Below are 25684 nucleotides of genomic sequence, written 5' to 3'. Positions count from 1 at the left end.
CGAAGGGCGGGACGCCCTGCTGCAACTCCCGGACCAGCTGATGACCTCCTACGACCACATGAAGGCCGCCCTCCTCACTCGATACGGGCTCACACCTGAGATGTACCGCCAACGGTTCCGCGACTGCAAACGGATTCCGGGTACAACTTGGGTGGAGTACGTGAACTTTTTTAGCCGAGCCTTCGAGGGGTGGATCAAGGGCAACAAAGTGACCACCTACGAACAACTCTTTGACCTTATCGTATGGGAGCACCTGTCAAACAACTGCTTCGTGGAGCTCCGGCAACACCTCCTGGACAGTAAGCTAACCGACCCTCGACAACTCGCCGTCGAAGCCGACCGGTGGGAAAGCACCCGAGTGGGCCGGAACGCACCCAGCGAATTATCCAGACCGTATCGCCCCCGAGGGGGAGGAGGGAGTCAGGGTCGGGGGAGAGACCCCGGCCCCTCGTCACCCCCCAGAAACCCCTCGACCCCGGTTGGCCGAGGAAGCCCTGCCGTCCGGGCCGGTTTCCGGGCCAACATTACGTGCCACAGGTGCCAGCGACCCGGCCACTACGCCAGTGATCCCAACTGCCCAAAGAATCCGAACACTACCCCCCGCCAAGTTGCAGCGGCGGCCCTAGGGGAAGAACTAATCCCGGAAGACCAAGAAGAGTACGAGACCGATCCCTCTGAATGGGCGCCCGCCGCCATGGCACTGGTCTGCTTAGGGGAGAGAGACATGATTCCGCGGGCCCCCCTTCCCGCCAACACCCAGAAGTACGGTCAATGGGTCAACATTAATGGCCGCCGGGCGGAAGCCCTCCGCGACACCGGGGCCAGTGTAACGGCGGTCCGACGCCACCTCGTCACTCCCGACCAAATCTTGCCGAACATTCTTTGCCCTGTCCGATCAGCCGACAACTCCGAAAGCCTATGCCACATGGCCTGCGTCCCCTTCGAGTGGGGAGGAGTAACAGGGATGTTAAAAGTAACTGTCCGCGATGATGCCCCCGTGGACTGCCTCCTAGGAAACGACCTTGAAAGCTCTCCATGGGCAGCTGTCGAACGGAGGGAGCACCTGGGGATGCTTGGCCTCCCCGAATGGGTCTGCGTCACGACCCGGTCCATGACCGCCCGCGCGGTCCCCAGCCCAGAAGAGCCCGAGTGGCCAGAACCTCCTCCCGCGCTCATCCCAGAGGAGGCCGCCCCAGGAGCCAGTCCATTGACCCAAACCGAAGAAGGATCCGACCAGCTTCGGGACGTCCCTGACCTGGCACAATGGCGGCAGGAGGGAGGCCCCACGCAGGAACAATTCCGGGCCGAACAGAAAACCTGTCCCTCTCTCGAAGGACTCCGGCAGCAAGCCCTGGCCCAGAGCACCGGGGATACCTCGGGGGCCCACTGGATCTACTGGGACCAAGACCTGCTCTACAGCGAGCAGAAAGTGGCGGAACTAGGGGCCAGTCGGGTGCTGGTGGTGCCCCTTCGCTTCCGAGACTTCCTCCTGAACTTAGCCCACGATGTCCCCCTTGCCGGACACCTGGGGCAGGATAAAACCTACGACCGCCTGGTGACCCATTTTTTCTGGCCCCACATGCGAAAGGATGTCACCAACCACTGCAAGGCCTGCCCCACCTGCCAGGCCAGCGGAAAAAGTGGCCGAAAAATCAAAGCACCATTGCAACCCTTTCCTGTCGTCACCACCCCGTTTGAACGAGTGGGAATAGACATTGTGGGGCCCCTCGACCCTCGAACAGCCCAAGGACACCGGTTCATCCTGGTCCTCGTAGACCACGCCACTCGCTATCCCGAGGCCATCCCTCTTCGGACGGTGACGGCCCCCGTGGTGGGCCGGGCCCTGATGGGGATCTTCTCCCGGGTGGGGTTCCCCCGGGAGGTCGTCAGTGACAGGGGCACGAACTTTATCTCCAGATATATGAAGTCTCTTTGGCAACAATGCGGGGTCACCTACAAATTCACGACCCCCTATCACCCGCAAGGAAACGGACTGGTCGAGAGGTTCAACCGCACCCTCAAGGGGATGATTATGGGCCTAGAAGAACCCCTTCGACGCCAGTGGGACGTGCTACTTCCCTGCCTCCTGTTTGCCTATCGGGAGGTCCCGCAGAAGTCCCTCGGCTTCAGCCCATTTGAACTCCTGTACGGGCACCCCGTCCGGGGCCCCCTCAGCCTAGTCAAGGAAGGTTGGGAGCAGCCTCCCCAGAAAACTCCCCCGGACATCTACAGGTACCTCCTGGCTCTCCGCAACCAGACCCGGCAGTTCCGAGACACCGCCAAAGCCAATCTCGAGGCCAGTCAGGAGGACATGAAGAGGTGGTACGATCAGCACGCGTCCTCCATTGAGTTCGAACCGGGACAACAGGTCTGGGTGATGTCCCCGGTTGAACCCTGTGCACTCCAAGACCGATGGTCCGGGCCCTTCAAGGTAATCGAACGCAAAGGGCCCGTCACCTATTTAATCGACATGGAGACTGCCCGGAACCCCCTACGGGTCCTCCATGCCAACAGGCTAAAACCCCATTTTGTGCGATCCGAGCTCAGCCTCCTGATGGCTACCGATAATGGGACAGAAGAAGACTCCGAACCCCTTCCGGACTTACTGAGGGCCTTCGAGCAGGATGGCTCAGTGGAAGGGGTCCAGCTCTCCGAGGCCCTGTCCCCGGAGCAACGCCAAGACTGCCAAGCGCTCCTGAGGCGGTTCGCCTCCCTGTTCTCCCTCACCCCCGGAGTCACCCCCTGGTGCCTCCACGATGTGGACACCGGGGACAGCCCTCCTATCCGACACCGGGCATACCGCGTACCAGACCGGGTACGAGCCTGCATCCAGACCGAGGTGTCCAAAATGCTGACCCTGGGAGTGATCGAACCCTCAGACAGCCCCTGGGCAAGCCCAGTCGTCCTGGTTCCCAAGGCGGCCGCCCCGGGCGTTGCCCCTGAGCTCCGGTTCTGCGTGGACTATCGGGGGCTGAATGCAGTTACCAGGACCGACGCTCATCCCATCACCCCGGGCCGACGAGCTAATTGACCGGATGGGGGCCGCCCGCTACCTGAGCATCTTCGACCTAACAGCGGGCTACTGGCAGATCGGCCTCACCCCTCGGGCCCAAGAACGATCCGCCTTCTCTACCCCAGACGGGCACTACCACTTTAAAGTCATGCCCTTCGGCATGAAAAACGCCCCGGCCACGTTCCAACGGCTGGTAAACCAGGTACTGGCGGGCCTGGAAGACTTCAGCGCCGCCTACCTGGACGACATTGCTGTGTACAGCCACCAGTGGACCGACCACCTCCGCCACCTGCGGGAGGTTCTACACGCCCTCCAGCAAGCCGGGCTCACCATCAAGGCCAGCAAGTGCCAGGTTGGCCAAGGGTCCGTGACCTACCTGGGACACCAAGTGGGAAGCGGGCTAGTGGCTCCTCTCCAACTCAAGATTGCTGCCATCCAGGCCTGGCAACCCCCTACGACCCAAACGGAGGTCCGGGCCTTCCTGGGGCTCACCGGATACTACCGGCGGTTCGTGAAGGACTATGGCAGCATCGCGGGGCCCCTCACAGAGCTCACCTCCAAAAAGGGCCCCAAAACCGTCAACTGGACCCTGGACTGCCAATCGGCCTTCGAGAAACTAAAGACCGCCATGTGCACGGCCCCCGTGCTCCAGGCTCCCGACTACAGCCGGGAATTCATTGTGCAGACGGACGCCTCCGATCATGGTGTGGGGGCCGTCCTCTCCCAACTCAACGCCGAAGGGGTCGACCATCCGGTGGTCTTCATCAGCAGACGCCTCTTGCCCCGAGAACAGCGCTGGAGCACCATTGAGAGAGAGGCCTTCGCCGTAGTCTGGGCACTCAAGAAGCTCCGGCCATACCTCTTCGGCACCCACTTCCGGGTGCAAACAGACCACCGACCCCTGCAATGGCTGATGCAAATGCGGGGGGAAAACCCGAAGCTGTTGCGCTGGTCCATCTCCCTGCAGGGGATGGACTTCACGGTGGAACATCGTCCAGGCCAGGACCACGCCAACGCCGACGGCCTGTCACGCTTTTTCCGCCTCAGCGAGGAGAGTCCCCAGGAAGATGGCTGACTCTCCCCGCCTTCAGCTGGGGGGGACGCATGTTGGACAGGCCGCATGGTCGGGCTGCCCCCCCTCCCCGCAGTAGGACCTGGACCCTGGCTCTCCCTGCATCCCCAGCCAGAGTCCCTAAACGACCACCCGAAGTACCCTGCAATCCCTCCACTACAAGACACCAGCCCCGGACCCAGCTGGCCCGGGTCACCATCCACACCACGACATCGAACCGGCCGCCATCTTGGGGCACTGCAGCACGAGGCCGCGTGGCCTCAACTCGACCCTAACCCTGGGCCCGGCCGGCCCCGACATCGGGGCACCAACCTCCCCCCAGGAGGCAGAGTGACCACTTGGCAAATCAATGGGAGAAGGAATCGTCAACGGCTCCCCTCTGCCAGGTGTCGATCACCCCCGGCCGCCCTGGGCGCTGGCTCCACCCCCCTGCTGGGTGTCTGGACTCCCTCATCCCGGACCTCCCGGCCCCCAGGCGCGAGGGTCCGGACATCAAAGGGGACCAGACCTATAACTGGGGCAGTGCCAGACCAGGAAGGCAGTTGTATCCTGGAGTCGAGAGACCCGAGAAGAACTCATCCGTGACTGGCCTGCTGGCGCTGCCGCGGCCCTCTGCCTAGTGAAACCATCTTGGCCTGCTGGCGCTGCCGCGGCCCTCTGCCTCGTGAAACCATCGACTTGGCCTGCTGGCGCTGCCGCGGCCCTCTGCCTTGTGAGACTACCACCTTGGCCTGCTGGCGCTGCCGCGGCCCTCTGCCTCGTGAAACCATCGTCTTGGCCTGCTGGCGCTGCCGCGGCCCTCTGCCTAGTGAAACCATCTTGGCCTGCTGGCGCTGCCGCGGCCCTCTGCCTCGTGAAACCATCGACTTGGCCTGCTGGCGCTGCCGCGGCCCTCTGCCTTGTGAGACTACCATCTTGGCCTGCTGGCGCTGCCGCGGCCCGATCCACAGACCCTCCAGCTCGAGGATTGTGAGCTCGCCCCTTACCACTACCTGTACCGATCCGGTACCAAGACTGTCCCGCTACCCCCTTTTCCCTACAGAGACTAGAAGTGAGAGGACCCCCGGGTCCGAGATATCCTGTATCGCTGATATCCTTGCCTTAAGAACCTTATATAAAGCCTTGAACTCGACTTGGTGTGGTGCCTGTTTGTGGGGAGGGAGGTAACTTGTCTGTACGATCACCGGAGACGGTCCCCCTCGGGGATCTCTCCCTCAGTATCCGGCCGACCCTCAGGGTCCCCGTCTAACAGTCCTTCAAATCGAGGCGAACCATCCAGTCGCCCTTGCGAAGAAGATCTCGTAGCAGATGGATGCCCTCCATCTTGAAGTGGCGATAAACCACTCCGTTGTTGAACTCCTTGAGATTGAGCACAAGGCGAGACCCTCCCCCTTTCTTCTCCACCAGAAACACATTGCTGACGAACCCCTGTGGATGCAGGGTCGTGCGCACAATGGCCCCTTTGAGAAGAAGTGAATCTATTTCCGCGGAGATCACTTCCCGATCGCGTTGGGAAAAAACAAGGGGTAAAGGGACGGGACCTTGAAAGGGTGGGTGGTAAAATTCGATCTGATATCCTTGAACTGTCTGCAAAATCCATGCATCGTTGGAGATCGAGCGCCAATTCTGTAGAAAAAATTGCACCCTGCCCCCCAGAACAACACTCTTGTAAGGAATCAGGCTCACCTGTTGAGGAGAAATCTTGTCGACCACCCTGGTTTCCACCGTAGTTTCCACCGTAGCCTCCCTTGTTGCCTTGACCACGACCTTTGCGGGAGGGGTAGAAGGTCGCCTTAGATCCGGAGTAGGAGGACTGCTGCTGATGACGCTGTCCGCCTCCGCCTTGGTGGGACTGTTGGCCAGGCTGCTGGCCAGAACCACGGCCGAACGAACGTCCCCCAGAACGTCCGGCCCTGGCAAAAACCGGGCGGAATGCCCTGCGCAAGGAAGACTGCGCTCTGTCGAGGCCACTAAAGGTGGCTACAAATTGTGTCAATTCCTTCAGAAATGGTTGTCCAAACAGGAGACCTTGGGCCAAGGGACCAGACTTAGAAGTGGCCAATTCCGACAACCGGGGGTCCATCTTCAAAAGAATAGACCGACGCCGTTCGGAGGACAGGGCACAGTTTGCGTTTCCTAGGAAACAGATAGCCCGTTGGGCCCAACCAATGAGTTCATCCGGATCAATGCCAGACGCCGACCCCTGCGCATGGTAGCCCAAATCCAGGATTTTGGTTAGTGGACCAAGAATGTCAAGGAGTTTATCTTGACACAGGCGCCAAGACCTATCAATTCCCTTTTTGGGGTCTTTGGTGAATTTCTTGAGATAAGTTAAGATAGTGGGATCGACATCCGGCGTGTCAGCCAAATTATCTGCCAACTCTGGCCGAGGGCACTCAGAACGCAACCGGGAGCGTACCTCCTGATCAAAGGAATTCCGGATGTGAGATTGAATGTAATCCGCAACCTCCGGCGCAGGGGACCAAACTTTGGAGTTGGGATGGATGATATCCGACGGTTCAAATGTCAGGACGGGGGGATGGGAGGAGGCATCAACAAAATGTTCTTTGCGAGGTCGCTTAGCAGGTGGAAGACCAGAGGGACCAGAGGAGGAAGAGGATGAAGTGTCCTCAGCGTCCGGGGAAGGAGCATGGGACCTCTTGGACACAGAAGGAGAAGACAAGGAATGAGCCAATTTCAAAAAATCCGATGCATGAGGGTTTTTAGGAGACTTAGAGGAGTGCTTGGCAGAAGAGGACGGAATCCAGCCCTGTTGCTGAGCGTAATCCGTCAAATGGCGCTTCAGAGGACCAATTGCGTGAACCAACGCAGTATTAACGGAATGTCTGACCCCTTGGTCAAGTGCCTCGACCAAGTCGTACTCAAAAGCCTCCTCGGGCTCCTCATCATAAGAATAGCCCTCAGCATCATCATAATCAGCCATGGTGCAAAGGACAAGCAAGAAAACACCAAGGTGCAAGAAGCCCAACAATCAATAATCCAATTAGGGGTCAAGGCAAGGACCAAGCGACCCAGTCAGGGGGGGGTGACAACCCCAAGCAAGCCAACAGGCAGAGTGCACACTCGACCAAAAAGTACTTGAAAAATTGAAAGTGGAGGGACTGGCTTGCAAAAGTCACCCTAGGCAACGCCTATAATTATTATCCAGCCCAGAACCCTAGAGGGAAAAAGGCGTCCTGTGGGGCTCTCCGGCAGGCAATGGGCGGAGGCGACAAAGCAACGCTGCCTCAGAGCGTGTCAGGGCTCCGCGATACACACGGAGAATAACAAAGCCAACGCGCATGCGCGAAGGCGTGCCTGGCTGTCCGGAAGGGAAGCGACGCGCGACAAGTGTGCGCGAGCTCCCGAGCCCCGTCCCGCTCCACACACACAAGGACACACGGGCACAGAGCGCCCGCAGTACCGGAGAGGCGAACACGCGCTCTCAAAAGACAAGCGGCAACAGAGGAAACCGACAGAGTAATGACGCGCGCAAACGGCAAAGTCAATGCGCAATAGCGGGCAAAACGGCACAACAGCACGTAAGTAAACCCATTAAAGACATAAGTCAAGTACTAAATGCAAAACAGTAAATACAAGTAAGAAGGAACAATAAATGCACTTAACTGGCTGCGAAGCAGCAAAGAAAGAGGAAGTGTTGTCCTCTATGGTGCCTTATATAGCTTATAGTCTCTATGGTTGCCTAAGGGCTCATGGGAGTTGTAGTTCCTGTTTTCTTTACTATGTTCCTATTGGCTGCTGTTTGTAGTAAAGAAATCGAGAAAGCATAATCTGAGCCTCCTGTCCTGCCATAGAATTATGCCTTTCCCCGCTCCCCCTCGTGTGTGCGCATCATGCGTAAGTGACTAGCGTGCACAGCCAGACGGGGGTGCGCCAATACACAGGCACAAACTGCATGAATCAGCACCCCTCCGACGTAGGGGGTGTACAAAACGACGGGGGTGGAAATCTAGTTAGAACACCGGGCCTCGCTGAGGAGAGCCAGCTGCCTCCCTCAGGAAGGCGTCACCGGATGCCGGGCTCTTTGTGGCACTATAAACGATAAAAATAAAGAGCGGACATTTAGGAACGAGGGAGCAGAGCATCCGCCCTCAAATTGGAACGCACGAAACTAGGCACACTACGCTTTAAGGGAAATTCCAAGTTATTTTATTAGTGTATTGTACCATATGTGTTTATAAACGAAGCATTGGTAAAGCCAATAGTGCCCCATAGAGGGACCTTGAATAATTGTGTTACAGATGGGTCGGAGGCAGAGATGACGCCCAGAGAAGGAAGGAAACAAATGAAGTGAACCCCCCCTGTCCCCCCCCAGTGCTGGAACCGACTCGAGACGGAAATGATACATTTGGGACCCAGAGCTCAAGTCCCCAGGGGGCTGCTGCAGGAGCCTGGCTGTCGGAGGGGGCGTGGCCGGCCACAGTCATTTGCATACCCAGAAGCCTCTGCGGCAAACACCCGATTCATTACTGCAGGCGACACAGGCCTCTGATTAACAGCAGAAGGAGCGCCTATAACTGTGCACACACAGGCATTCATGAGAGTGACTGGCACGTCACCGGTGTAAAGTCACCCTACCAGTAGGAAGTGATAATATTATTGTGATTGCGCGGACAGACAGACATTTCGTCTTTCTACAAGGCCTGATTACGCGGGTCACGCGCACTCCGAGGGGCCGTGAGAAGCGGACTGTGGGTTAATTTTTAGAGGGTTTCTGTGCAAGAAGCCCCGTTATTGGTTGCAATGTGAGCCTACCGGGGGCGATAAGGCCGCGCTGAGGAGAGGAGCGCCCCCTTGCTTCCCTCAGGAAGGCGCCATCGCAGGTGTGTGCAACGCTGCGTGATGGAAGGAGTCACGGGGTCACGTGTCGTAAAACGAGGCGTCGTGCGTAAAGTCACGTGACGCAGAACGGGGGGAGGGGGGGTGCACCGCCCCTTCTAGTCGCTAGAGGTCGCTAGAGGTCGGGAGGCTCCAGAGGAACCTTCATCGCGTCACTCCTAATCTGCATACCCACAATCCTGTGCGCGGCTCATAATGCTGCTTTACTCTCATATACATGCAGGGCTCTTTGTGGCATTGAATATGATAAAGAGCGCACATATAAGAACGAGGGGGCCAGAGTATCAGTCCTCAAGTAGGAAGACACGAATCTAGGCACACTATGGGCTTTATTTATGAAAGCCTTGCGCCGCCGGTGCGTCACTTTTTCCCTTGTTAAAAGTGACGCACCGGCGGCGCAAGGCCTTCATAAATAAGGCCCCTGGTATAAGAAACCGACTCTAGACGGAAATTATACATTTGGGATCCCAAGAGCGCAGGTCACAATGGGTTTACTACTGCAGGATCCATGCTGTCACTGGAGGGGGCGTGGCCAGCAGCAGGCATTTGCATACCCAGAAGCCTCTGCGGGAAACTCCCGATTCATCACTGCAGGCGACACAGGCCTCTGTTTAATATTATAAGGGGTATCTGTAGCTGTGCACACAGAGGCAGTCATGAAAGTGACTGGCATGTCACTGGTGTAAAGTCACCCTACTAGTACAAAGTTATATTTTTATTGTGACTCCGCGGACAGAACAATTTTCGGGTCACGGCACCTCGAGGGGGCCGTGAAGTTGTTGACATTTTTGGAGGGTTTCTGAACAGGAAAAGAATTCCGTGCTTGGTTGAAAATGGGAGCATCCGGGGGTGGTTTGGCCTCGTAATTGACCTGGTCCTTATTAACAGTAATCGTTTGTTCTGCAGCTGTACACCCCAGTGTCCCACCCATGTTGAAGGAGTCAGAGCACTATTGCTGTTATGTTTATTACCAGGAAGTACTCCCTGCTGGCTGGTGATCTCGAGGTAGCACCAAATACTGCAAGTGACCATCAGCCACATGCATCAAGCTTCTTTGCATTAGCAAACAGTGCGAATGGCAAAATTCGTCCGTTTGCGAATGCAAAAACCTTTTTTGGGATGCATCATTTTTTTCCATTTTTCGCAATTTAAGAAATCGCATTTTTTTACGATTTCTTAAATTGCGATAGCATTTAAGAAATCGCAAATTTTGCGATTTCTTAAATACTATGCATGATTTTTTTAAATTTGGGAATTCACAATTAGGATGGGGAAAATTACCATGAAGTAAACCTTCGTGGTAATTTGCGAAAAGTTTCAAAAATGCACAAAAGTGCATTTTTGAAACTTATGTTTTACACACACACATGCCCTTGGGACATGTGTGTGAGTAAAATGTACTTACATGACATTTCAGGGGTGCAGGGGGGGTCCTGTGGACCCCCCCTGCACCCTTGAAATTGCATTCACATTTTGCGATTCCTTAATTGCGAATTCGCAAAATGAGAATGCCTTCCTATTGATTCCAATGGGCCTAGTCAATGTAAAGCGATTCCTTAATTGCAATTTGCAATTAAGGAATCGCAAATAAGGAAAATTAAGAAATCGCAAAAACTTTTGCGATTTCTTGATGCATAGGAATTTGCGATTCCTAAATTGCAATTCCTTAATTTTCGCAATTTAGGAATCGCAAATTCCTACAATGATGCATGTGGCTGCATATCCCTTAAACCGTTCTCTTTCGTATAACAGCTAGGGCTGGGCAAGTTGATGGGAGCCCTATAGATTTTAATCAAAATAAAGGTTTGAAACTAAGCTGGGGTAAAGCTGATCCCATCCAATTTGAAGCAAAAACCGCCACGACAAATTTAAATCCCATCATGAGTTGTCTCCATGCAGACTCCCTGCCTGATGAGGTGGTTCATGATTTTTAACTGATCGGTGCAGGTGTGGCAAAAGATCTGACCAGATCATTTAGAAAAGGGGAATTTCAGGAGGTGCAATGGTTTAATGCTGAGAGTTCCAGAGCGCATACGCATCTTAAAATAGCCCTCCATGCCAATCCCCGTGATCGAACACTAATGCAAAATTCAAGGCAGACCTACAAGGGCACCATTAAACCAAGACAAGAGTAACTTAGGAGTTTGGCTTGGGAGGACTTGGAAAGAGCCAGTGCCCTGAAAGAGTGTAAGAGTTTTTGGGACATAATAATCGCCTCCTTTCTAAAGATGGCCTTGGATTCACAGATCCTAGGGGCAACCTGGGAATCCCACTTTCAGCAATATTTAACCCAAAAAACACCTTAATAGAGGAAGGAAGTGGGGAACCAGTTTTTGACCTATCATTGGCCTCACAATTAAGTTCATCACTCACAGTGGCAGAGATTGAGGCGGCCCTTGAGAGAAGAATTAGCATGAAAGCCCCTGACGGGGTCCCTTTGGATCTGGTTAAAAGAAACCCTAATTATGGGCACTCTTGCTCACTAATGTTTTTAAAGCTTTAGTGATTAGCCCCATTCCATCAACCTAGAGAGAGGCTATTGTGGTTCCAGTATATAAGAAAGGTAACAGGAGTTAACCTGCCAGTTATAGGCCAATCTCATTAATCGACGCCACTGTAAAGGTATTAGAGAGGGTTATCTTTACGCGTCTTGAGACCTGGGCGAATAGTGCAGTGATTGTGTCCAGATTGCAATATGGTTTAACAAGGGGGGTGGGCACCACAGAGCAGTGCCTCAATGTGTCCCTTATTATGGGCAAGTACATGAAGGCCAGGAGGGGTTCTATCCACCTGGCGTTCAGGGTCTAGTCGAGTGCTTTCGACACAGTTAATCCGACAAGTTGTGGGGAAAAATGGAGCAAATGGGTTTTGAAGAGGCTCTTGTATCCCCCTGTGTAGAATTCATACTTCTACAACGGTTGCCATATGATACGGTTCTAGGGGGGAGAAGACGGGGCCCATTGTCTCCACAGAAGGTGTTCGGCAGGGCTGCATTCTAGCCCCATTCCTCTTTTTTAATGTATACAAATGATTTAGATGTTTTTTTAATGGAGGAGGAACTTCCCAAAAAGTGGAGGCAACGCAATTCCAAAGTCATCTTATGTGGATGATGACGTTTTAATGGCTTTGACAGCCAACAGCCTCCAAAAGTCATTGAATGCTTTTACCGATTTTATGGCGGCGTTGAACCTAAAAGTACATTTTATTTACATTTATGTTATGGTGTGTGGCCCTAAAGATACGAAAACAAGGACGTTTGAGGTTAAGGGTAAGACCATTGACAAGTTGAAAAAAGTTACATACTTAGGGAATATTTTCAATGATACTTTGAATTGGGACCACCTTATTACAGCTAGGGTACAACATACTAGTCGGGTTGTGGAGCGGTTATTTCGCTTTGCCCGGAAGCTAGTGACAGAACCGGTTAGCCTTTAAAGTATATTGCGCGTGACATGTGACCAATGTCTGCCTCTCATGTGAAAATGTAGTCAACAAGTGGCTGGGTCCCAGGTGGGGCGACTCAGACTCACATGTGCACAGCGAGGGGTTTAAATACTAACAAGGTGACAATTTTCCCCACAAATTACACAATTAATCAATAATTGTTATTCAGTTGTATCCAACATACAATTTAATTCTCATTGTATGATTAATTAATCCATTGAATATCATAAGATTAAATATTCACAGTCTGACACATCTTTATAAAACAACAACTCTAATGTTCTAAATTACAAAATAAGATATCACAATAAAAATGTTGCCCAATGCATTTCGGGACTGCCTATCCCTTCGTCAGGGGCAAATCTGCAAAAATAATAATGAAATCAATTGCGGTGCACAATATTTGAACCATCATTGTATTTACAACACTTCATCACTCAGTTCATGAAAACTTATGTCAATTTCCATCTTGAATACAATGTAAACCTGTTCATGCCGAAAAGCCCAGTGTCAATGTGACCAGATTGATGTGAAAAAGTAATGCAAACGAATGGTAGAACACAAACGCTGTCTCCCAATAATTAGCCCGTGGCCCGCCATGAACTGCATGGTGATGAAATGAAAGCTTGTGTCAGTATGGGCTATTCATGAATGTAAACAAACACCATCGTGCCCCTCTCCCATAATTCTTACCAATGAGTGTGTCGCTTTCCTTCCACAATACGAAGTGAACCTCTTGTGGACATCAAAATTCTGTATAACAAACATAGCTTATGTCAGCGCTACATCCTCATCAGCTCTAAGTATCCATCTGCACAGAGAACAACTTTTGGAGGAAGAAATTTACAATATCAAAAGAGACATGTCAGCAAGGGTGGAAGAAGGAGCGTGGAATCAATTCTTGGAAGATTTAAACATCAAACTTGATAAATATAGGAAAGAGATACAAGAGATGAAGTTGAGAAAATGTAAACGTGATACGATAGATTACAAGCTGAACGAAGTGTACACGTGGGCGGAAGTATATGCCCAAAAACGATTCACCCGGAGAACCAACATCGGATCATCAATCCATGCATTCCTTTACTGTGTATTGTACCTTTAAAAGGTTTGTAACAAACCTTCCCACTCAAGAACTCACATTTTTTGTCAATCTTTTCTATATTTACTGTATTTTGATATGCAGTTTTGTACCTTCTCTCTGGGACACGTTGCCTCATAAAAAATTGAGGTTAATTGCGTCCCTGATCCACCCAACTCTTGGGTGTGCTTTTCAGGTGTAGGATTTTATGGGTACAGCGCACCCACAGCACCATCGTTGTACCACCTGAATGCTGAACTGATACAGACATCAGTAGTATATTTAGGGAAATGGGAACTATTTTGTCTGCGGGCATGCTGTGACTGGGGCTGCTCAAAAGGATTGAAGTATTGCTTGGAACCTTGAAGTTCAGAAGTGGGGACAGCAGTCCTGGAACATTCCTCCCCTTTCACACAATAGTTTTTACAGCATGCGCACTTCAGATGGCGACCCCCAAACTATCTTCGAAGACTGCTATGATGAGTCCCTGCCCTATCGATGTGGCGTTAGAACCACTGTGTGATGCCACACTCATGAAGGTCGATCTGAGTAATGTTGGGTTGGATAGTTTGAGGGCTGAGGGCTTTGTAACCTCTGCCCTGTAGAAGGAGCTTTTCACCATTACAGATAAATAATAATTATTCCATTCACTTCAATATGGATTTGAAACTACCTCAGACTAGTGAAAGCTAGAATAGACAGCTCACAAGCAGGGACTGAACCATAGATGCAAAATGGCAGCTCAAACCTGATTCAAGTTATGACTTGTAATATGAATCCAAAAGTGGTGTTTCTACACGAAACTCAGCTCTCCAAGATGGAAGCAATAAACTACACAACAGATGTTAAGGGTTGGTTTCTGATAGAGTAATTTCACCCATGCACAGTGGGATCTGATCTGGATAAAATCAGGGGCTCCACCCTAGATGGGCAGATACAAAATGATGCGGAAGGATGTTATGAGAGTCTGAAAAGATTGGTGGGTAACCTTCTGGTGATAATGGGAGGTGATTTCACCTGTAAAGAGGGTGGGCTTGTGGAAGGTCCTTTCCCCCGTTACCCACTGCTTCTAGTTAATTGAATGTACAAGAAATGCAGGAAGGACGGTCAGTAGGAGATAAGCCATGTAATGCGGGCAAAACAACCTGACATGGCTGACGGTTCCTGCTCAGCAGTGAGCACACTGTGTACACAATTTGATACATTCTACCATAGTTCTACTGTGAGTGGGTAGAGTGGGTCTTAGATGCAAAATATCTATAAAAAACATTCCCAGATCATAACCCTCTATTTCATTCAGTCATTTGATAACTTTATTTCGGTCATTGACCATAAAAGTTCAGATAAAATACATACAGGCACGGTGATAAAATCCATAAATACAAGCAGTTAAAAAGTTATTAAACAACGAGTTGGTCAAAAGGCATCAAAGAAGGGAGAATAAGAGGAAAAAGGAATAATAGAGGGGGGTTGCTCCAATTAGGTTCTTGTCAGAAAGGTGGTCCTTCTACGCCACATGCCATGTAAGAAGCGGGAAACAGCAAACACAGTGGGAGGGGAGGTATCATATGTTAAAATTCTGCAAGCCTGTGCACATTGTCTAAGTCCCAAGTTTCTGCACAGTGGAGCCAACCAGCATTTCCGTATTTTGCTATACGCCGGGCAGAAGAACAGGACATGGAGGATATCTTCTGTGCGGTTATTGCAGGCTGGGCAGGTTCCCTCATTTGAGATAGTCCATTTAGAGGTCAGCGCCCTGATGGGTAAGCAGCCATGCCTCAGTTGGATATATAGTTTTCTCGCAAGAGGAGGCTGCACTAGGTCTAAGAATTCTTCCTTCTTGGGCTCAGTTTTCACCTGCAGGAATTCAGTTGTTAGCCTACCCAGAGTTGACGAGTTGTGTAGCGAGTTGAGGGTGTGATTTCTCAAGATAGCCAACAGTTCTGATCTCTGGAACCTAGGACAGCTCTCCCCCGGGACTCCCACAATTGAAGCAAGCCAATTTGGTAAAGCATAACCTTAATGTGGGATAACCAGGGTATAATTTTGTTCTTGAGTTGCCCCCAGACTGCTAAAAATTCCGCTCTGTAGTCAGCTAGTTCCGGTACAGTCCAGAGCCTTCTCCAGTAGAGCAAGGGTCGTGCGGCTATAAGATCTTTTATGGACTCAAGGCCCATATCTAGCCGCACCGGTATGAGGGGGGTGCTTTGGGGTAAGCCTACCAAATTTCTCATGAAAGCCTGTTCCACCCTGAGCAGACTCAGTGCGTTCTTGTGCCCCCATAATTCTGCCCCATACGTAGCTGCTGACCTGGTCTGGGCTCTATAAGTTTCAAGAACGGGGGAAACTGGTTTAAATTGTGTAGTTTTATGAAATTTCCCAATGCCCCCTGTAATCTGTGAAAGTCTCAGGGCAGATCTAGAGACCTGGTGACCCCAGTCAAAATCTTCAGTTAACGTGACACCCAGGTAAACAAAGGTTTTCACCCGCTCGAGCGAGGTGCCGTTCAAGACAGGGTTCGGGCGGGTGTGCCTTGGGGATTGAAAACCATAAACTTGGTTTTATCCAAGTTAACCTCCAATCCCCTTGTGGCACAAAAAGTTGAAAACCCATCCAGAACCCGCTGGATGCCTGTTGATGTTCGAGATAACAACAGAGTGTCATCTGCGAACATCACAGCAGGCACCCTTCCAGTAGCCAATCTCGGGGCATCGTTATCCCTAACTCCATCAAATTCCTCTATCAAGCCATTGACGTAAAGGCTGAAGAGTGTAGGGGCAAGGGCGCAACCCTGGCGTACACCCCTGGTTACTGGGAAGGGGGCCGAGAGTTCGCCATTCCTTCCACACCTGACCTGGGCATAGTTCCCGGCATGGAGTCGGACCAAGACATCTAGTAAATAGGATGGGAGGCCTAGTTCTTCAATTACTCTCCATAATTTCTCTCTGGGCACAAGATCGAAGGCGGCCTGCAGGTCCACAAAAACAAGGTAGAGGCTGCCACCCTCTACTCTTGCAGTTTTCCAGAAAAGGACCTGCAGCCTAAAAATCTGATCCAGGGTCGAGATGCCTGATCTAAATCCGGCTTGGAAGGTGGTCAGTATTCTGTGCTCCTCTATCCAACCCAGTATCCTATCCAGTAGAATCCAGCCCATTAGTTTTTGGGTAGTGTCTAGAAGACTAATGGACTTGTAGTTGGACGGGGATAACGGGCAGCCCTTCTTGTAAATGGGGACGATCTCAGCTCCCAACCAGGTTTCCGGTAACTCGGAACCCCAAAGGATCGCATTAAACAGGACTACAAGATGCGGAGTCCAGATTTTGGGCAGGGAGCGAAAGAGGTCGCCGGGTAATTTGTCAAGGCCTGGAGCTTTGTTTGCGCGCAATCTTTCGATAGCGGACTCCACTTCCTTTAGGGAAATACTCTCTAGGTTTGGAAAGGGAGTCATCACCCTTTCGTCCAACGGGCCCCTCCGACGACCCAGGCCCGAGGCCCCCGACAGTCAATACTCGTGCGGGGGGTCTGGAGCCGGGGAAGTGAAGGGTCCTATCTGCCCCTGACAACTGGGCCTGTCTGTGATACGCATCAACACCAGTCTCCGGGCTTGTGTAAAGAGCTGCGAAGTGTGACTCCCATACTGAGGGGGCTATATTTGGGAAATTAGCCTCACCCACCCCTTTTGTACCAGCATTGATTAGAGCCAAAAATAATTTAGCATCCTTTAAAAGGAGCGCTTGTCTCAATTCTTCCCACCTGGCTTCCACCCACTCTCTCTTGCCCCTGGTGATCTCCTTTTTGTACCGCTGTCTAGTTGCCCTAATTAATGGCATATCTTTGGATTTTATTGCTGCAAGGAGGACCCTTTTTACTTTCTTGCAGGTACAGTCGAACCAAGGGTGCGACCTAGGAATGCTTCGTTTGTTTCTACTAACTGGGTAGAGTACCTCCCCTATTGTCATAGCTAGTTGCGTATGTATTTGTACGGGTTGCCGGCAAGAAGCCGGCTCACCCATCTCGCTTATATAGGGAATTGCAATCTGGTATATTTTTGAGAGGTTAGTGGGAGAATTCGCAAAGTGCGGCCATTTTACCCTTTTCCTGTTGTTAGTTACCGTGAGAGGTGTTCTCACCATGGCTGGTTCTGGGGCAGGATTTGTAAAACCAAAAGACCCAGGCTTGAGGGTTAGAACCAAGGAATTATGATCACTATCATGCCTTGGTACAACCCTAAATTCTTTCAGTCTATCCCAATGTTTTGCCTCCATCATGATGTAATCTATGATGGAGGTATGATTTGCCCTATTGTAGGTGACTACTCCTGGACAGTCGTGGTCCAATCTCCCATTGCACGACCGCATAGACGTTGCAAGGGTGAAGGATTTTATCTGGAGCACCAACGCTGTCCATGCTCTCACTGGGGTGATCTTCGGGTCTGGGATATGCCAGAATGAGTCTACCTCGTCTTGTTCGCTAACCTCCATGCTACCCAGAGGCTCGAATTGGCAGTTAAAATCACCACCCAAGATTATTGCAATAGAGGGGTCCAAACAATGGATAAATGTATCACGTGCTATAGTTACATTTGATTCCTGCTCCTTTTTAACTGGCCTTAAGTAGATAGTTTATTATGGCTACTTGTGGGTTACTTTGGGGTGTTAGTAGGACACACTGGACATCCAGGGAATTACTTTGCATTTGTTTTGCCTGGATGCCCAAGTGGGTACCAATCCATATCGATAGTCCGACGGAAGGGCGGCCTCTTCCTGTCGATACTGCTAGAATATCATAGGTTGCAAAGGCTGGGCTATTGCTCTCCTCCATTGCCCAGGTCTCCTGCATAAGGCAGATATCGTGAGCAGCCATAAAAGAATGCCAATCTGGTGTATGCAATTTATTTTTTAGCCCGGCTATGTTCCAGGAGATTATTTTTAAACAACCTTCCACTGGTTTGTCTAAGCCTTGAGCTTCCCTCCCTCCATTTACAGGGGAGGTATCCGGGTTCCCCTTTTCTCTGGTCCCCTCCTTCTCCTAGGAGTAAAGTATTGAATCGTCCCCTGTAGTGGTGAATGTAACCTTTTCCTCCACTGCCCATCGCCCAATGGCCTCTTTATTAGTAATTTGTAATGGGGAGTTCCCCTTAATTTTAAGTCAATCCACCTCCTCAAGCACACTGAACCTATTCCAATGGGGTCGAAGGAGGTGTGTAGGATTATGTGGAAACAAATCCTCCCCAAATGTTGGCCTATATTGCATTCTGCTTGTTGGTAAGTGGATTCCCCTGTTATAGTGGATCCCGTTGGGGTGGGTTGATCTCCAAGTGGGGGTAGGGTAGAAGAATGATAAATGTAATGGGCATATTTGGGAATTTGATCTGCGATAGGGGGCATTGCAGATGTAATCCACAGCGGAGGTGTCCCACGTATTTATATCTCATAAACAGTATGGAGAATTTTGCTTAAAGGAAGGGTAACATAGGAACATGCTAAGAAAAATAAGTGTATGACTTTTCATTTAGTAGATGGCGAAAAGCATGGAAAATTAACGTATGCAAAGGTATGTCTTTATTGAAGCAAAAGACAGAAAAATAGAAGGTGCACAATAGACTTTTCAGCACTATATTTACCTAGACTGGTGTGAAGACCAACCCTGGCCACGGGTCAGTTAATGACAGGAAAAACCCCAAGGAAGGACAGTCATCGACAGGACAGCAGGTGCAGAATGGACACCCCAGGACATGACAGGAAACCCAGATTAGGATCAGGACAGGATCACCAAGGAACGACCAGCACCCGAAGTTCGGAAGCAACGCCTGCGCTCCACCCTCTCTGCAGCTATCAGTCAGAACCCCGATTGGGTTAGCGAATTCCCCAGCAAAGTGCTCCGCCAGCACTTAAGGTTTAGAAAAACCTCCAGAGTCTATGGAAATTTTCGGACAGAGTGCTCCGCAGCCTCTCTGTATCAGTCACATATTGAGTGCGTTGGGTCAGTGACAGGTCAGCTATTCAGACAAGTCGGACAATTTCCCGAGCTAAACCTAGGCTAGTTATACTGTTTTCGGGTCAGTGTACCACCCCCCAAATGTTGCAAGTGTAAGAATCCCCAATTTCGATTGGTCCCCAAATAGGATAGGTCAACACACCAATCACATTTCATTTCTATAAGCCTGCATTAACATATTCTGGGACCGCCTATTGATTTTGGGGTTCCCATGACATACTCTACGGAATACAATGAAATAAAATACATTTGTTGCATTTGCAGGACAGTTTAGCTTCTTCTGCTAGGTGAGGGTGCATTGCCCAGGCACATCTTGGCTGAGACCTCTGGTTGGCAGGGATTCAATGCCACCGGCAGAAGACTGTCATGCGCAGAAAGGTTGTTCAAGATGGATTCACGAGTGTCTCTCAGACCCACAAGAACGCGGTACATGAAAAATAAGCGAAAACAAATTAAAACGCAGAAATAAATGAATACACTGTATACCATGAATAGCTACTCTATACCCCTTACTTTATATATACTATGGCACTAGGCTTAAGTGCAAATAAACAACAACACGAAAGCAGCTGTGCAAGCTTCACCATGTGAGGATACAAAGCAGCCATCTTAATGCTAATGCGCAAGCGCAAAGATTCCCACCAGAACTGCAAGTACGTCACGTCACGTGAGTGTGACTAACGCATGCGCAGAAGAAAACCCGCCAAGCAGTGGCCATTTTTAGTTACAAATGTTATTGAGCTAGTAAACACATAGGCAAGCGTCTCTAGGACCCCCCAAATGTCAAAATAAAGGGAAATTAGTAAGACAAAACAGATTGGGTTACGCTGTTACATGTTATTCGAGGTTCATGAATTCAAGCAAGTCGCGTAATATGCGAATCCTTGCTCCATCATTAGTATAGGTGGGGCAGGGGGACTGCCTTTGTGCACCTTGTTATACCTGGTCAGGAGGGACTGTTATTTCCTTCCTTTTACATGAGTACATTAAGGCCCTAACGGGGTCAGAGTTTTACATGAGTACATTAAGGCCCTAACGGGGTGACCGCTCGAGCCTACCCCAGGCGAGGTCGCCCCACTTCCGCCGCTCCTGCCTGCTGTTGCCAGCACGCTGCCCTGCTGAATACTGCGCACTCCTGCTACCACCTCCGTTTTTTCGCCGCTGTTTGCCAACTACTGCGTGCCTGGTTTGCCCTTTGCATTTCGCCTGTTGTATTTAACACCTATTTCCCCTTTTGCCTTCTGTAACCTGCTGTGTGCCTGTTGTCTCCCCTGTCCGCTGCCTGTGTACTTAGCATTGTTCCCCTTTGCCTTCTGTACCCCTCTCCCCCGCTTCTGCTGCCCTCCCCCACCTGTGTGCTCCCCCCAGCCGCCGGACGACCCAGCCGCCGCTGAGCCGCCCTCGGTCCTCCTTCCCGCCACTGCCCTCTGGCATCTCCGCCCCCCCTCCTGCCCATTGGCCGCCCCGCTCCCGCCACCCAGCTGACCCGCCCTCCCGGCTCCTCACTTATGACGCCCCCGGAGCAACCGCGCAGCGGACGCGCGCAGCGGGAGCGCCGAATGAGCGCCGAATGAGCGCCAAAGGTAAGCCCGTCTGCGCCCGTCCGCGCCGGGCCCGCGCCCAGTGCCAGGAACCCTGGACCCCACCGACGGAAGCCTACCCGACTGACCTACGAGGCCACGGAAACCAACGCACTCAACACCGGCCGAACCCCGGGTTGCTACTGAGCCACACCGAGACGCACCCACGGACCCTTCAGCTGCCACTCCTGCAAGTTCACCTGCAACCGGACCCACGCCACACCAGCACCCACCAAGCCGAACTCCAGCACCACCCACCTGAAGTGCATCCTGATCAACACCCGCTCCGTCCACAGACACGCCGTCGAACTCTGGAACCTGCTCGACATAACCTCACCAGACGTCGCCTTCCTCACGGAAACCTGGATGAACGCCTCCTCAGCGCCCGACATCGCCATTGCCATCCCGGACGGATACAAGATCATCCGGAGGGACCGCATCAACCAGACTGGAGGAGGCATCGCCATCATCCACAGGAACACCATCCGCATCACGACCTACACCGACGACACCCTCAAACCCGCCGAGCACCTGCACTTCCAGATCCACATCAACCCCAAGACCACCCTCAGAGGCACCCTCATCTACAGACCCCCGGGACCACGCACACAATTCAGCGAAGACATCGCCGACTTCGTCAGCCCGCACGCCCTCTCCTCCGCTAACTACATCCTCCTCGGGGACCTCAACTTCCACCTGGAGAACAACAACGACCGCAACACCACCACCCTGCTGGACAACCTCGCTAACCTCGGACTCAAGCAACTGGTGACCACCCCCACCCACTACGCCGGACACACACTCGACCCGGTCTTCTCATCCAGCAAGGACATCGCCTTCAGCCACGCCACGGGACTCCACTGGACGGACCACAGCTGCGTCCACTTCAGCTTCAGAAGGACCACGATCCACCATCACCAGCAACAGGCTGCACGCAGAAGCTGGAACAAGATCACTGCCGACCAGCTCGCCACTTCCCTGAGCAAGAACCCTCCCACCAGCACAACGAACCCCAGCCAAGCGGCCACCAACCTCACGAAATGGATCAGCAACTGCGCAGACGACCTCGCCCCTCTGAAGACCCTGACAAGCAGACCCGGCAGCAAGAAAGCCCCATGGTTTAACGACGAACTCAAGAGCTCCAAGAAGAACTGCAGAGCACTCGAGAAAACCTGGCGCAGAGACCCAACACCAGACAACATGACTGCCCTCAAGCTCGCCACCCGAAAACACCACCAACTGATCCACGCCACCAAGAAAACCGCATTCAAGGAACGACTGGACAACAACGCACACAACAGCAAGGAGCACTTCAAGATCGTAAAAGAGCTCTCCAACCCCAACGCCGGAAACAACGACATCACCCCGTCACAAGACCTCTGCAACTCCCTCGCCTCCTACTTCCACAACAAGATCGCGGACATACACAACAGCTTCAGCACTCAACCGACGCACGCCACGACCGAACCACCGCCCCCCACCACCACCCTCCGCGCCTGGACCCCGATCAGCACCGAAGACACTGTCCGCACGATGAACTCCATCCACTCTGGATCTCCGACCGACCCCTGCCCCCACCACGTCTTCAACAAGGCCGACTCTGTCATCGCACCCCACCTGCGGGACATCATCAACACCTCCTTCGACACCGCCACCTTCCCAGAGAGCTGGAAGCACGCCGAACTCAGCGCTCTACTTAAGAAACCTTCAGCCGACCCCACCGACCTCAAGAACTACCGCCCCATCTCGCTGCTCCCGTTTCCGGCAAAAGTCATCGAGAAGACCGTCAACAAGCAACTAGCCACCTTCCTCGAGACGAACGGCTCCCTCGACCCCTCGCAGTCTGGCTTCCGGGCCAACCACAGCACCGAGACTGCGCTGATCGCAGCTACCAATGACATCCGAGCCCTGCTCGACAACGGAGAAACTGCGGCCCTCATCCTCCTGGACCCTGTCTGCCACCGCACCCTAATCCAGCGCCTCAGCAACATCAGAATCCAGGAGAAGGCACTGGAGTGGATCATCTCCTGCCTCGCCGGAAGGACACAGAGAGTCCGCCTCCCCCCGTTCAGTTCGGAGGCCACCGAAGTCATCTGCGGCGTCCCTCAAGGCTCCTCACTCAGCCCAACACTCTTCAACGTCTACATGAGCCCCCTCGCAGCCATCGCACGCCAGCACAACCTCAACATCATCTCCTACGCCGACGACACCCAGCTGATCCTCTCCCTCACCAACGACCCCGCCACCGCCAGAGCCAACCTGCATGAAGGAATGACAGACGTAGCCAAGTGGATGTCGAACAGTCGCCTGAAACTGAACTCAGACAAGACGGAAGTCCTCATCCTGGGATCCTCACCCTCCGCCTGGGATGACTCCTGGTGGCCCCCCGCCCTGGGCAGCGCACCCAAACCTACAGACCACGCACGCAACCTGGGCTTCATCCTGGACTCCTCCCTCTCCAAGACCAGACAAGTCAACGCCGTCTCCTCGTCGTGCTTCAACATCCTGCGCATGCTACGTAAGATCTTCCGATGGATCCCCACAGAGACCAGGAAGACGGTCACCCAGGCCCTCGTCACCAGCCGTCTGGACTACGGCAACTCCCTCTACGCCGGAACCACCGCCAAACTCCAGAAGAGACTCCAGCGGATCCAGAACACCTCAGCACGACTCATCCTGGACATCCCCCGTCGCAGCTACATCTCCGGACACCTGAGAGACGTGCACTGGCTCCCGGTCAACAAGAGAATCACCTTTCGGCTCCTCACCCACGCACACAAAGCCCTACACAACCAAGGCCCAGGATACCTCAACAGCCGCCTCAACTTCTACGCTCCCAAACGCCAGCTTCGATCGACCAGCCACGCCCTCGCCGCCGTCCCCTGCACCCGAAGAGCCACCACAGGAGGAAGGTCCTTCTCCTACCTGGCCGCCAAGACTTGGAACTCTCTTCCGACCCACCTCCGCCTGACCCAAGACCACCTCGCCTTCAGGAAGCAGCTCAAGACCTGGCTGTTCGAGCAGTAGCGGACCCTCCCCCCCCTAGCGCCTTGAGACCCTCCGGATGAGTAGTGCGCTATATAAATGCCTTGATTGATTGATTGAGAGTGCCTCATAAGAATCATATGCATGTCCGGTAAAATAAGAGTGCGTGGGAATTACACAGCATCAGGACATTCTCATACCAGCTAACTCACACGGTGTCACCGTGTGACACATGATATGGGCACCCATCATACGCATGAGAGAGCAACACACGGAGGACCTGGTCCCGAGTGGGTGGTACATTCCTGTTTGTGCAGTGAGTGGAATGTCAAGCTTCGAGGCTCACACATCACCCTGCAACTTTCCCTTGAAACATTGTGGCAGATCAAACTTAGTGAAATGTTCCTTGGAAGAACATGAAATTAATTCAGATCTATGCAAAATATGGTGCAAAAAATATAAATGTTTGCATTTAATTCCTCATTTTTCAAGAGGAGATTTCTGAACATTAGGGGCAGATTTACAAGCCCCTTGCGTCACTTTTCCCATGTTACCAATGACGCAAAAGTGGCGCAAGGGGTTTGTAAATCTGCCCCCAGGTATTTACTGCACCCAGTAAATAACTCGCCATTTTGCAGCCCACTTGTACTCAGGGCCTGAGGTCGCTGCCTCCTGATATGGACCAGCAGGCGTTAAGTATTCACAGATGGTCTGTCCCAGCGGCCGGCAGGGGCTCTCAACAGCAACCCGGGGGGGGAGGGAGAGAAGGCCCCTGCAGCCAGTCGGACTCAGTGGCCAAGTATCACTAAAGCAAAACCCATCTGCACCATTGTGCACAGGCACACCTGAATGAGGCTGTACATAGGCCCTGAATAATCAATCAATCAATCAGGACACTTATAAAGCGCACTACATAAACGTGAGTGTCTCAAGGCGCTGAATAATGTGTAACCATAGAGACGCTAGTGACAGTCAAGAGGTACAAGAGCGGGGAAAAACCTTTATAACGCAACTTTTCGCACGCAGTGCTATTACAACGCAGACTTTAAAACGAAAACCATTACAACGCATTACACTGGGGGGCGCTCTAGGATAGGGAATAGTTTTAATTTACTATCCAACACCTTCCCTAGTGTCCCGGGGACTGGTGTTGGAATAGTAAATTAAACTATTCACTACCCAGCGCCCCCCAGTGTAATGCGTTGTAATGGAATGCGTTTTAAAACTTGCATTGTGACAGCATGCGTGGTAAAAGCATGCGTTGTAACAACGTACATCCTACAAGAGCGTTTATCCTGCTCCCTTTGGAGCCATAACTGACCTTTGAACTCCTGCCAACCGCCTGACCTTCTGTCACTCCCTTTTTTTGTTTATTTTGTTGTTTATTTCGGCAGGATTACTTCTGGTGGGACTTCTAGTGTCACTTTTTGTCATTATTAAATTAGCTTCACAAATTCCCTTTATTGTTGGTTTTTGAGACTCTTCTCAGCCTGGATCCAGAGCACAAGAAACCATGGGGCTGCTGCAGGAGCCTGGCTGTCACTGGAGGGGGCGTGGCCAGCCACACTCATTTGCATACCCAGAAGCCTCTGCGGCAAACACCCGATTCATTTCTGCAGGTGACACAGGCGTTTGTTTAATAGCAGAAGGGG

At 52.1% G+C, this 25684-nt stretch overlaps 1 protein-coding gene across 1 annotated transcript in view; it reads right to left on the bottom strand.

Annotated features, from left to right (window-relative positions):
* Nucleotides 1-25684, bottom strand: part of LOC144805543 (uncharacterized) — a 472572-nt gene that overhangs the window by 286291 nt on the left and 160597 nt on the right. The window contains 1 exon segment of the mRNA XM_078672076.1: nucleotides 5772-6744. Coding sequence (XP_078528202.1) covers nucleotides 5772-6744 — 973 coding nt within the window.

This window comes from Lissotriton helveticus, assembly GCF_964261635.1.
Source record: "Lissotriton helveticus chromosome 1_1 unlocalized genomic scaffold, aLisHel1.1 SUPER_1_unloc_14, whole genome shotgun sequence".
Lineage (NCBI taxonomy): Eukaryota > Metazoa > Chordata > Amphibia > Caudata > Salamandridae > Lissotriton > Lissotriton helveticus.
This window is presented reverse-complemented; position numbering and strand designations above follow the sequence as displayed.